Source organism: Dromaius novaehollandiae, chromosome 1, assembly GCF_036370855.1.
Source record: "Dromaius novaehollandiae isolate bDroNov1 chromosome 1, bDroNov1.hap1, whole genome shotgun sequence".
Taxonomy (NCBI): domain Eukaryota; kingdom Metazoa; phylum Chordata; class Aves; order Casuariiformes; family Dromaiidae; genus Dromaius; species Dromaius novaehollandiae.
Genome location: NC_088098.1, coordinates 36,982,094 through 36,996,582, shown reverse-complemented (window position 1 = coordinate 36,996,582; position 14,489 = coordinate 36,982,094). Strand labels below are relative to the sequence as shown.

At 36.0% G+C, this 14,489-nt stretch overlaps 1 protein-coding gene across 1 annotated transcript in view; it reads right to left on the bottom strand.

The window, feature by feature from the left end:
- LGR5 (leucine rich repeat containing G protein-coupled receptor 5) overlaps nucleotides 1-14,489 on the bottom strand; it is a 102,433-nt gene that overhangs the window by 53,692 nt on the left and 34,252 nt on the right. The window contains exon 2 of the mRNA XM_026100352.2: nucleotides 11,023-11,094. Within this exon, the coding sequence (XP_025956137.2) occupies nucleotides 11,023-11,094 (72 nt within the window). The remainder of the gene's footprint in view (nucleotides 1-11,022; nucleotides 11,095-14,489) is intronic.

Below are 14,489 nucleotides of genomic sequence, written 5' to 3'. Positions count from 1 at the left end.
TAACTAAGAAAATCAGACCTGTTTAAGACCTCCTGAAGAAGGATTCTGGCAATACCCAAGCATGCTCCTCCCTATTCCAAATGCAGGACTGTGGCAATTTAACTGGACCCTATGCAGCCTTAATGTTTTGTTTCAATGTTGTTTCAGCTTCAGAGCACCACCATGTCTTTCTGCGGTAAGCTACAGCTAATTTTCAGAATTTTTTGGAAATGGACTGTCATAACAATACTAAAAACATTTTTATGGTTCCTGTAATATATACCTAATACATTTAAAAAGCGATACCTACACATAGGGACACACATATATCTGTACGTGGTATACATCTCACTGATATTCAGGGTAGTTTAATGGAACTGCACTGCACTGGCTTGTATTTGAACTGATTTTTGATGGCTAAAACTGTTCCATGTAACATTTTTCCCCTGTGTTTTTTTTTTCCGGTGGCCAGGTTTTCTGTCAAATTGTCTTCAGGAGAAGATTTGCCAGAGTAAACTCTTGTCATTCAGACTGTGAGGTCCATTCTGATCAACTGGCCACCCACAATATACCACTCTAAGAGCCAGACCCCTCAGCATGGCGCCAGTCCCAACACCTTTCAGAGGAATAACCGAAGCTGATAGACAGTTGTAAGTGAGGGTTAGTAAGCCATGTTCCTAAACTGTTCCAAATCATATTTACCTGCACTGCTAAACTGAGTCACAATTTTCTTCCCTTTTTTCTTCCCCCCCCCCCTTTTTTTTTTTCCTTTGTTTCAGTTTCCAACCCTGGCTTTATATTCTTCTTCTTTCCCTTTTAGATCACAGCTTGTCAGTAATTAAAAATATGTCTTATACAAACAGATCAAACCACATGTTAATCTTATTTTTGGTAGATAAGGCTTCTGTATTTACTCCTTCTGAGTTTTTCAAACCTCAAATCATTCTTGCAGTTCTGTTCTGAATATTTTTCAGTTTGGAAAGAGCACCATCCATTTTGCAGACAGTGATTAATTATCCTATTTGATTTTCCTCTGCTTATGCACCACAGGATCATGTTCACCATTGTTGGTGTATCCCTACATATTTCAGTAGAAGGCTAAATCAAATGCAGCACAAAAGTCAAAATACATGTATGTCTGTGTACTTCTCTTACTAAGCAAATCAACAATCTCACAAAAGGTAGATTGCTGGCAATTTTTTTCTCTATATAATGATATTGTCTGACCTTCAGTATGTTACCATTATTAAATTCTTTCCCACAACACCCTTTTCATGATTTTCCTTGACACCAAAGACAGGCTAATCACCTATATACTCCTCAGACACTCCATGAAGCTACTTTTGAATAATGGCACAACAGTAGCAATTTCCCAGTCCTTCAGAATTCCACAGTGTTGTGATATTTGGTAAAAACCATCAGTAATGATTCATTGGGCTCATTGGCTAATTCTTTCAATATTCTTGGATGAAAGTTAGCAGGCCAATTCTTTAAGACATGCTGCAAAGCTCATTCAGTTTGGCTTACTTGTTCCTGACAATTTCTAATGCCTTCCTTGTGTGGGTTTTTTTTTTTTTTTCATGCTATTACTGTACTTCTCAATCTCAGCATAGGGGGAAATCAACCCCTTTGTTGACACTACAGGTATCTGCCAACGATTTTCTCTCCTCCATTTCAGGTATTTGGTCTTCTTTCACGTTGAACTATTTGAGGGAAGCTGCCCAGTAGTTTTACTGAACTTTGGGTGGACTTTGGGTAGTGATTTCAGTCTGGATGGGTAAATATCCCCTTCCCTGAACAGATGAGGATGGATGTATTATCTGTCTCTACAGTCCAGCATTAAGTTAATGATTTCTGAGAGCAGGAATGAACTAGCTTGTTTATAGTGCTTACATAACCAAATGGTGGGCCCCTATTGTTTGGACAAGCTTTGAATTTCAAATTTTAGAAATTATTTCTTTTATTTTCAGCATTTCTGAGATTTATTATTTTCAAAATACTGTATTAAATAAATTCAGGCTTAGATGTATCATAGCTCTTTAATGAGAAACTTAAGCATATAGTATTTCTGATTTTTCATTTTTGGAGCTACATTAATTCAGGTCTATATTTCACCTATATTGCCTCATCAATCTTGTAAATTAAGACCCAAATCAATGGAGGCTGGAAGAGTTTATGGGGAAGGGTCACCATAAGCTTCCGTCAGTACCTGATAGTTGCCATTGATGAAGGGAAGATACCGGGCAAAGTTTGGCTTAAGCACAAGGTAAGTTTTTATACTACTGCATATTTTTTTCTAAAAGATATAAATAAGTGAGCTGACAGAAAAGCATGTTCTTTCTATCCTTTCAAATGGCAGCAGTTTATTAGATGTTTCAACACTCTTCAGCTCAGCTGGCAATTTCAATGTTGCAATAGCTGCAGTGCTGCAAGTCAGATTCATGGCCTATTGTCAGAGCTAAGAGAAAAGGTTTGTCTGGTGTCTCCTTTCAGTATTCCTCATCTGTCCATCCCTTTTATGTATTTTGACCTCTCCTGCAGAGTCACAGTTCTGAGAAATGCTGCCTTTCTGAACAGAAACTGAACATGCAGAGGGCCTGACACAGCAAGAAAGACCTACTAATTGGGACAGTTCTGCTACTACGTGGTACTAACCTTGCTGAATTTGGTGCTAGAACATTAGTATACCATTTGGGAATATTCAATAAAATTTGTATAATTGTGGATTGGTTTTTTTTATGCCTCGGGTAAAGATAAGAAAGAATATATAGATAATTCTGTTTTGTAATTTAAAAATTATTTCTTGAAAGCCTGATCCTTCCCTTCACCTGCCATAATTGTTCTGAATAACTGATAAAGATATGTTGTGAAATCTTAGTTCCATTGATGTCTGTGCAGAAAATTGTGTTGACACCGTGATGTCAGGACTCATATCTGCATCATATCTCAGTATCGTATCTGCCAATAATTTACCTCTTCTCCTAGTAGTAGTTCCAATAGTATTAGTATCAATCTGTAACTATCATCTCCATTTCTAATAAAGTAAACAGCAGTTTGTGGAGGAACAAAGTGGAAATATAACAGGAGAAAATACACTTACAACTTTTTTTTTCTCAAATGATTTGCTCTGGGTAAAAAAAATTGCCTCTGTACAAGGAAGAATTACTGATCTTGAATCTTTTGCTTCAATTTTGTTTCCTGTCAACCTTTACCAGAGATACACACGCATGCACATACATATATATTTAGTCTAACTATATGAATATAAAGCCAATATATAATGTGTATATCTATCATCATAATTTTCTTCAGTTTACATATACATCTAGAAATAGGTAACATGAAATGTTCTTGCTTCTTATATTAAAATAAATCTGACAATATGGATACTCATCAAGCACTTACCTAAAACTCAACTTGAGGTAAGTGTTTAATTAGATATTTATTAGTAGTTATTCTTGGGCCTGCTCAATAGAAACATATGAATTAATGCATTATTAATTATTGTGTTATTGATTAATTAATTAATGGATGATATTGACATACATCTTTCAAACTGTTTTTGAGGAATTACTTTGTTAGACTAGGAATTAAAATGTTACTGTGGGTTTTAATTATCTTTTTATATTTCAGTCTGTCATCTTAATTAAAAGTGTAACCATTATAGAAATATAAAAAGAAATGTGGGTCAAATGATACATTAAAAATTCTGATGATCAGAGAGATCAAAGAAGAAAACATAAAAATATGCTCCTTTAAAAAAAAAGAGGGGAGTGTGCAAGTCATAATTGTGCTATATAATATATTTATTGCTACTTACAGTTTAGTTAGAAATTCAAATATAACACAGTCTGCTCTTGCTTTAGGGCCCAATTGCCTTTTAAAACGCATGTGCCAAATTCTCAAAGGGTGTAAACTGGAATAACTCCAGCTGACCTCAAGCAGTTGGAATGAAAGCAGTGTGTATTTGATCTTGCGCTGGCTTTGATAAAACAGATCATAGATTTTTGTCAGTTAAGGATGTAGTCTAAAATGTACTATTTCTATCTCCACTTATAAAAGGGAGAAATTCTCTCTGCACCTGGCATGATAAGAGTATGATGTGACAACTACCAAAGAACACAGATCTCTCATTTTCTGAAGTTGTCCAAGGCCAGCCCTAAGAATAAACTGTTTTGCTTTGAGTACTCTAGAAGCCAGGAGCTTTCTAGAGGCCTCTAACAGTGGCCTTCTGCTAAATATACAGCTGTGTACCTGCCTTCTGGCCCAAAGCAAGGTGAATTGCTAGGAGATACTCCAACCTTAGGCAGGAAATCCTGTGCTGATTCCCAGGAGCAGATTCCAAAGATTCAACCAGTAAGAGATGCAACTTCATTTCCACATTTGACGAGTGCTCTCACAGATGCCTAGTCCCAGAATAATCTTAGATTTGTTAAAATGTCTTAATATGTGTTTAAGCCTTACAGCAAGATGGAACAATAAATGTTAGATCATATTGCTTACATTTCTTAGGCTGGGCCTTCCAAGTGTCATTTACACTTCTGATAATAGTTTTGGTGTCATGCTGGTAGTGCTAGTATCATCAGAAAGGGTGAGAACAAATAACTGATAACAGGAGCTGGCTAAAGTGTACTGCAATATGATATACTATGATCAAACCAACAGTAATGAAAAATGTGTTTTTTCACACAAAACTGCCATTCCTGTATGATAGCAAAGGATAAAAATTGTACAGATCCAAGTTTTGAGTTACTACTCTTCCCTGAGTAGTAAAATAGATCAATACTAAAGAATTACTGGAGAGATTCATGCTACTTCTGTTTGGAAATTCAAAAAAACAACTTTGAGATAAGAAGTCATTTTCCTGTGTTTATGAATTAGATATGAATGTGTTATTGGATGAATTTGTTATTTCTAATTCCGAGCAAGCGAAAAATTGAACAGTATAGGTATCAGAAATGTCCATCCAACACTGCACTGAAATCAAGCAGTCTGTGAACAGGCTTAACTTCCATTGACAGAAAAGGAAATCATTTCTGCATAGTTGCTACAGCAGTGCATGCTGAATGTACAAGACTTAAATTAAAATCCTGTCTCAGGATCTATGGATATATAGTGCATTTAATAAAGCATTGTTTCACCTTAGTTTAATTAAGTATAATTTCACTATCTGTATTGATTGCAACACATAAAAAGCTCTTCCTATGAAGAATATTGCTGGATAATAAATTACAAGTTCCAGAAAGCATTTAAAAGCTACAAGCTGAAAATATACTTTAACATACACTCAGTAAGAGTAATGCAGCAGCACTGAGAGGATTTCTTGGATATTATCCTAGAATGCTTCTTGTTTTTACTTGCATATCTCACTATTTTCACTTAGCTTTTACCTTTCCTTTCCCCTCTGCCCATGGGTGCACAGCAGTTCCAGTGTCCAGGCTGCTCCCTGCAATTTGCATTAATATTCCAAGAATAATTGTCTGTCTATGCTACAAGCCATGCAAGCTGCTCTAATTTAATAAGGCGTTTACTCCATTGTTTCTCTTTTTTTTTGGTCCTCACCTTGTCATTGTTCATAACGCAACAAAAAGGGCAGTTTGGAGGCTGCAAGTCTGGCTCATCCACATGGAACGGTTCTTTGTCATTACTCAGTTTAGTGGTGTCAGAATGACAGTAACAAAGGCAGTCACAGTTCCAAAACCATCAGGGTCCTTGTTTTGTGAATGAAAAGGTTACAAATTGTTATCTTGGATAGTAGGAATCTGCTGCAGTTGAGTTTGTTTTTTTTTTGTTTTTTTTTTTTTTCTGGTAAATCAAACTGACTGTGTATGCAAAAACTAGGGGAGAAAACTACCATAATTCCTGCCAATTGATTATATGGATAAATACCTTCTCACTGTTTTTACTGAAGTATGGTTAACTTCAAAATGATTAGTGCACTTCCCTCAGCAAGGATTTTCTGTGCCTCTCTGTCTGTAGAAAAACAAAGTTGCGGAGCCACAGACCTGAGTTATCAACAAAGTCTGTCTTGGGGCAATGGAATTTACGATGTGCCATTGGCCGTGTGCCTGGCTGGTGACAGATATGTCTCATTGATAAACACTGCACATGAAACACAGCGGTATATTCTGAACAGTTCACATCTACATGTATCAATGTTTGAAGTTAACAAATCAATTTCACAACTTACGTGAAGAAAACCAATTCACAACTTACGCTCCAGATAGTACGCAGCATTGGAATTACATATGAGACCATAAGTCATTTAACAATAACAGTTCTTGAAACATTAGCCGAGGGAAGTGGCATAAGCCAATTTCCATCACGAATAGCCCAGTAAAATCTGTTGTGCAAAAACTGTAAAACTGGTACTTAAGTGAGATCAGGTGGCCCATGTACACAGTTTGAGACCACTAGTTGATACTTGCTTCTTTTTAAAATTCTGTTGTGCTTGACAGTTGCAGGGTTTTTTTTTTTTCTTGTTTGCCTTGGACACTTCCAAGTCTATACAGATTAATATTTGGGAAAGGTTCTGGTACTTGAGCACCCTGTCCAATGCATGCTTACGTAAATTAAGATTCCCCCGCACCCTCCAGTACGTTTTGGATGATGGCTGCAGCATTTTCATGTTGTCTACTGAGTTATATAGTAATAAAAAATGCAGAATCAGTTTTCAGTGCTAGCCACAATATGCCTGTATCAGCAAAAAATTGTACACAACTCAAGGAGCTAATGCTCTCAGTTTTCAAAGGCGTAAATGAGGAGAGAGATCAGTCCCACTCAAAGTCAGTGGGGAAAAGAACACCTAATTCCCATTAACATCTTTGAACACATCTTTGTGGAAAGAAAGAGCAAACAGAAAGAGAGGTAAAGGGAAAACAATAAATAAGAACAGATGGTAATGGATTGTGCCTGGTAATTTAGGACTTCATTTTCACATATGCAGTGGCCTCTTGATCACTTCTGAAGTGTGAAGGGATTTCCATACAAATAATGGAGAGGTCCACATAATATGTCTCTGTTTTGTATTGTATCTGTAACTGCACTTCAGGATTGTAATAAAATGCACTTTTAAAGGCACTTCTGCATGAGTAACTGCTGTAATAATACAATGGGCAATCTGAAAAACTTTGGACATGTATGTAAGCCTTTTCAAGGTTCTTTAAGAAATAGCATGGGCCTCAGTAAAGCTTTCCTGCACCTGTATGTAGTTTGCAATTAAGTTTAGGGTGTATATGTCACTTGATTTTGTAAAATGGATGTTATTTGAAACTGTCTTACTCTGTAGGTAAGAAAAAATGTAATAATACAGCCCTTTTTTTTTGCTGTTTTGCTAAAACACCTGTTTTAAGCTTCTGAAAAATAGCAATGTACTAAAAATCACTTGGAGTTTTGCTCATCTGTGGAGTGTTCAGTGTTTAAAATTAAAAATAAAATTAAAGCCATATAGATACATGTGTGTTGGGTATATGTTCATATTTTTATGCATATGTATGTATGTATGTATGTAGATATACCTCATTGAAGATATTTGTAGTTAGGTCTGATTCAAATGGTTCTAAATAATCACTGGCTTTATTCCTTATTCTTTATAGAGAAATTAATTTATAAAATAAAACAGTTTCAGGCAATGCTTTGAAGTGTTATTAATCACAAAATGGTATGTCTACATTCAGATGTGGTTGTCTGTTTAGCTTTTAAGAGTGGTGGTCTAGGTAATTTGTTATACTTTTGAAAAACCTTTTTTAATGCATTACTCTAATTTACTGCTCTATTAATATGGGCATTCTAAACATACTGTAGAATAACATACCTCTAGAAAAACTCTACATGAGGTTGAGTCCTGGGCCCAGTCACACTGATAAATATCTGCAGAGTTATTTTGAATTTATAATGAAGAATTTCACTTAATAGTATTGTACAAGTCCATGCAGAGCCACTTTCTGATAATCAAGCTGCTGAAGCATTTTTTTTTTCTTCATGGGAGTTCCATCATACGCATTTTAAGAGAAAATAAGGCCTGAAAGGCCCATCACTTTCAGAAAGAAAACTTCTTCCTCAGAACTAAACTTGCTAGAAGCTAGAACAGCTCAGTTTTCAAAGCACCACAATGTTTTCCAACACTTCTAGAGGAAGATACACCTGAAAAATACAGCAGTTTCAAGAAGTCATATTTCAGTGACCAAAGTTTTTGGTTAAGGATAAAGCCCAGACATGATCATCAGGATTGCAAGAATGGTGCCTGTAGGCGTGTTGCACTGTGGCTGGAATAATGAATCAAATTCAGCCTAGAAGGTCTGAATTGGCTGAAAAGATCTGGCTTATACATCCTTTCTTTGGATTCAAAACAATTAGTTTAACTCTCTTCATAATAAAGTCTCAGTTCTCTCGGGGTAATGATGTATCAGTACTGCCAAATCACACATCCAGCCCATAGCATCTAAACGAAAATTCAGTGGATCATTTTGTTGCCTTTATTAGGTTTTGAATTAGGCGTATAATCAAGTGATTACTAACACTTTTTTCAACATTAAAAAAACCTATAAATGCATTTTCAGCTCCTACTGTTATTCTGTTTCAAAGCGCATATGGATATTTCTAAGGTGAATTTTAATTTCATGAAACATTGCTTTCGGTCTAAAGATCTCATAAAATCTTATTTTTACAATGTTTGCATTATGGGCCAAGTTACATTTTACAATAGTATCCTTTAACTAAGCCACATAAACAAAACACAGAATTCCCAGGTAAGCTGGAAATAAAATCACATGGTAATACCTGGATGGGCAAAATTATTTTAATATGTTCAGAAATGAGCAAAAGGATAGTATGGAAACTACTGTGGCTGTTATTCTACCTTTCAAAACTGCAAAAACAGTTCCCTTTCTATTGTCTATAATTTTTCTAGACAATACTAGACTGAATTGTATTATGCAGCTCTGAACACTGAAGAGATTCTCAATACAATGGGTTTGAATTTGTGTTAAAAAGAGGTAACCAGTTACCTCAAAAGGGTACTCCAAAGGGTTTGCTTTTCCATGCTACTTGTTATTTGAAAAATGAATACAAACTGGAAGGGTTTCAGGGAACAGTATCAAAAATAATGAGACTGAAATGACTGGCTTATGTGTAAATAGTGGAGGAGTAGATTGTTTATTTGTAAAGCAAAATATGATAATAAAATAAATATTTTTGTGGTAGTACCAGCAATGAAGGATTGGAATTACTTTGGAACAGAGGGTTATAAGGATAATGGTTTAACATTTAAGGAGCAAAAAGTAGGCCCAGTACCGGAATAAAGTAAGAACATTTTCAGAATTTTTGGACAGAAGTCTCCCAAGGAGTGACATCTCTCACTATTTGGGTAGTCTAAATTTGGACTGTAAATTGAAAGACTGTAGGTAGCTTGATGCATTAAGAGAATTTCATTCCAGAAAAAGCTCAAACTGTTGCTCCAGTTAACGGCTCGAGAAAAATCCCTGGGCTAGAAGCTTTTAGGAGTGTTATTACAGTTGACAGGAGATTGGACAAGCAGACATGAACATGCAAAAATCTTCAAGCAGTGTCTTTTTGGCATGATTCACTTCATATGCTCTTGATGCTGTTATACTTGGTGTGTGACATCTCTCCTTGTTATGTCCATATCTGTGTTAGCTGAAGGTTGTATCAATAGCAATACAGATGATGATAACCAAAGCAAGTAAAGAAATGATACCTTTTAAATGCAAATTCTGCTAGTAATAAAAACAAGCCCCCGCCAAAAAAAACAGAGGTGAAAAGGGAAAAAAATACAGGAAAGGAAAACCTGCTTGCAAATGGAGTACTGTTCAAAGTCAGTGTCACTATCACCTACATTTCCAAGATGGTTTTTGTTTGGTGGGTTAGTTGGGGGGGGGGGGGGTTGGCTTTTTTGTTTGTTTTTGTTTTTCATAGATGGAAAGACCAGGTGGCAAAATACAAATGAGTGTTAGTGAGGACACTAAAAATTGGAAGTGCAATACCCATCTAAAGGAGATTAAACTGCAGAGGACTACGCCCATTTCATAGCGTAAAACAGACTGTGCCTTTGCAAGCAAGGCAGCAACATGACTTCGCGTATCTTATGTGGGTTTTATGGTGTGTTAGCGGCTAAACTTGCCATAAAAAAAGGGGGCCTTTACTTTTAAAAGCTTATAAAGCACATGTTTTGTAAGAGGCTGCATGCCTACCCAATTCTTTTAATCAGCTTTTAGAGGTATGCATGCAAATGCAGGTGCCTGCCTTTTCCCACAAGGTCTATGGTGCATCAGTTACAGAGTCTCCATCACTCCTCAGGAACCTCAATTTTCTTTTAGGCCCAGGTCATTACACCTAGGGTCACTGCCAAATCCAGGTCTCATGAAAACACAACACTTTTCACTTTTGATTAGTCACCATCACTTCAAACCAGCATTCCTCTTTTGATGTTGTGCTTGATTAGCTAGTTTTTGTAGCGTACTTTTTCCCCTCAGTGAGCGTACTAGATAGCGTTAACTAAGCTTTCTGTAGCATTCTGTATTTTATACTCGGCCTTCAGGGATGCTAAATGTAAGAGTAGGGAAACAGTAATTAAAAGTGATTAGGACGAGAAGCCTTGATACTATGGAATGTGGACTCTATTGTCCTTGACATAGGCAGAACCAGGCAGCAGGTTTTGGTTTTGATTATAGCTTTACTTGCAATTTTAATAAACATGAGCCAGTATTCAAACTTTTAATATCCTGCTGCTTAACTATTTCCAAAAACCAATCCAGCTCTTTTAAACAGCCCTTGTTTAAAAATTTTAATTTGTTTGGCTCTGTCTCTGCTTAGAGAAGTTGTAGCCCCACGGTAACTCTTTTATAAGTTCATTTCCAGAATCACAAGCAATCATTTTTTTCAACTAAGTGTTTCCGCATGTGCCGAAAGTGTCAGACTGACAGCTTTCCTGCACCGTTTTATCTGGTTCCCACAGTAAGAATGAGAGACAAACACAGGAATGTGCCTAGTGCTGACTATGCCCATCAAGAATACAATGATACTTACAGCTCTTCCAGGAAGCGGAGATTGTGCACGGAGTTTGAGGGCAGCTTAGTAATGTTGTTCATACTGAGATCACTGTAGGGGAAAACAGACAGACACTTAATGTGGCATGCCACAACTGTGGTATCCAGCTGTTCATTCCACACATTTTTAAGTACTACGTTAATGAAAATTAGTTACTCTGCCAGAACTGATGAATCATTATCTAGTTAGCACTTTAAACATTTCTCTTTCGTATGAAAATAGCTTTGTCAAATCAAATACAGGCTGTAGCACGTTCCTTGTTTCCAAAGATTTTGGAATGTTTTATCACACTCTATAAATCAGCTGGTGTGCTAAACAATCCTTTTAGTCTACATAATTTTAATAAACCATTGTACTGTATTAAAATTTATTTGTAGTAGTAAAGGAAAACTGCCATAGTTTTTTTTGTTTTCTAGCACTGCAGCACACTGTTGGTTCACTGAAGCAGACAAGCAAGAGTGTACAGATATGAAGTATCTGCATCATTTTTTACATTTCATGAATATGGAAAAATTTTGCTTTTGCTGTACAACCCACTGCATGGAGCTATTGATTTTCCTTGCATTACATTAGGTATTCCAAACCAAATCACTTGTGTCAAAGAAATGACACATTTTCAAATAATAAACATCCCCTTTTTAGAGTGCTCTTTTTTGCAGTTTCTCAAATTGCATTAAATAAGTGAAATGAACCATAAAACAAGGGTGTAATGTGATCCTGTTCTGTAGCACACTTCCTGGTGGGGTTCCACAGTAGTTCCTGGCACAGGAAACAACCAGCCATATCACCTCTGTCAGAGCTCATTCAAGCTATGTTTTAGACTGAATTCCAATGTAATACCTTTTTACTCTTAAGATTTTTTTTTCAATGTTTTCCACTCTTATCTCCATACTCCACATACTCCACATACTCCATACTTCTGATGATACTCCAGGATCATTGGAAGTGACTTGCATTAAGAATAAAACTGTAAACAGACTGCATAGTAAAATTCTGCATGAAAGATACAGCTCTCATACAGCTATATCAAAAGCAATATAGATGCTGTTAAAAAAAAGTACCACGGACCTACATATTATAAGCAAATGTTATGTGGCCAATTTAAAAAAAACTAGATAAACATACATATTTGTAGTGGTACTCCTATTTTCTAGCCACTTTGTGTGGTATTTGGATAATTTTATTTCTTCCAACTGTTAAGAGCTCTCCAGGAAAATAAGTTATCTTTCCTTTGGTGGGCAGATGTCCTATTCTTATTCCATCAAGTTCTTATTACTAACAGTCTGTTTCACATTACAGAATATATGTTCTTAGTCAGCATTGTTAATTTTGATGTTTGATCTTCTGCTGAAATTTTAAAATGTGTAATTTAAAAACATACTTCATGTAGAGATTTTGAAATAAAGGAAATGTGTTAATACTTTACAACAATTATCAGATCACTGCTGGGTAAACTTTCTCTACATTCACTTCAAAATCAAGGCATAATTTGAGAACTGTGTACTTATTAAATTCATTCTTTTCTGTAATATTTTATCACCCAATTCTTTCATACAGTTAGCAGGTTATTACCCTTTCACTTTGATAAAGGCTCAAAGGATTTATTTTGGCAAAAGAACAAAAACTTGGATTTATTTGGCAGATGAAAAACTCACCCATGTAGTAAATCATATACTACTGAATACTAAGATACAAATGATATTTTAACAATATCATTTTAATTATGGGATTTTCTACATATGTCTTAATTTTTTTGTAAGCATACTAAATGACATCTCAGACTTAAAAAGCCAGCCATGGTGAAGGATCACAGTAATTCATCTTCAAATACGCACGTATTTAGGGCATTCTACAGGAACAGCATTAATCAGTACTCTGGGTGACCAGGAAAACCTGAAGCCTAATATTACGGCATATTAATTTTTATTAATAGTAGTCAGTTCTTGTCTGCTTGTATCGAAGGATCCAACATCTCCCAACCTCTGAGCCACACATGGTAACACCTATCATAAGCAATCCACAGAGCAGCCTTTCTTTAATATCTGAAGAGGATCAGAAGAAGAGAAAGCAGCTTTCATTACGTGCTTTGATGCATAATAAGAAAATCAACGATACAGATGCTTTCCTTAAAAACATCTTTAAACCTCAGAGGTGGATTTACCAGTAGTGAACTCCAGTCTCCTATCCCCCACTTGGGACTCCATTCATATGGTTAAGTATGTGCTCCATATCACATGATAGAGGAGAATCTCTCTTCTTTCCCCAACTACACTGCAATATTTGCTAGCTCTGTTTAAAGGCACCATCTAAATAATCCCATTCTCTCTTCTTTCCCAATCTACACTGCAGTAGTTGCTAGCTTTGTTTAAAGGTACCAGCTAGACAATCCCATTCTGTTTGATAGGTTCATTTTTTTTCAGATTATTCTTTTCTTGTAACATGAAGTACAAAGATATTTTTGTGCAATGAGACTTGTTACCTATGCATATTTTTTATTATTTTAATAGTTTCCTCATAAACACAAATTATCTCCAAATTTGCTCAATAACACCTTTCCAGATGAGTTTTTAACACACTAGTAACTAATGCACAGGCCATTGCAGTTTATGTTGGCAAGGAGTTATTCTTGCAGGTATACTTGATTAAGAATATAACTGAGACTACTGTAGTGAAAGGTAATATCTTTTGATTAGGCTAGCTGATACAGCTGAGAAAAACTGAGATGTTTTGAGAGAAAATAATCAAAAAACCTCAGTTTCCTGCTGGCTTAATAGAGTATTCTCTCTCCCTAGAAACTTTACATTGCTTACACTGGCAAAAGCAGTAGTTCTTCTGCACTTATAGGTTTAGATTCAGAATACTGTTCTGAGTCAGAATCACCATGGATGCATTTCATCCAAATTTGTTCACTGAAGGAACTATGAACTGAGAATGAATGCTATAAAGTTGAGATTAGTTTGTGTGTCTCATTTAGACTTACCCCTGTACTTGCTGGTACTAGAGGAATACGATTTTTCAACTCTTGCTTATCTTGGTGAGCACTTACGAGAGAAATTCCATGAAAGAGAGCTACTTCTGGGGTGATGTTCAGAGAAGTGAGACAAACAAAAAGAGTTAATGCAATACAGTCACTGGATCTCATGTGAGCAATACTGCACAAAGTTTGGGATGCTGAGCAGAAATTCGTCATAGTGCTCTAGAGACAAATAAAGGAGGTTTCAGCAAACTTGCCAGCCTTTGGACCATATTGCCAAGAAGACATAGACCCTAGGATGAGATTTATGGCTATTAGGTAGATCAAACACAGCTAACAGCCAGAGAGAGCTAACTGGTGAACTGTAGGCTTACATATTATTACAGTGAAAAGCAGTAATAATTGTGATGGATATGTCTTATGCCCTGCACCTGTAATAGTTTCCTTCCCAAAAGTGCATCAGACAGGTTTT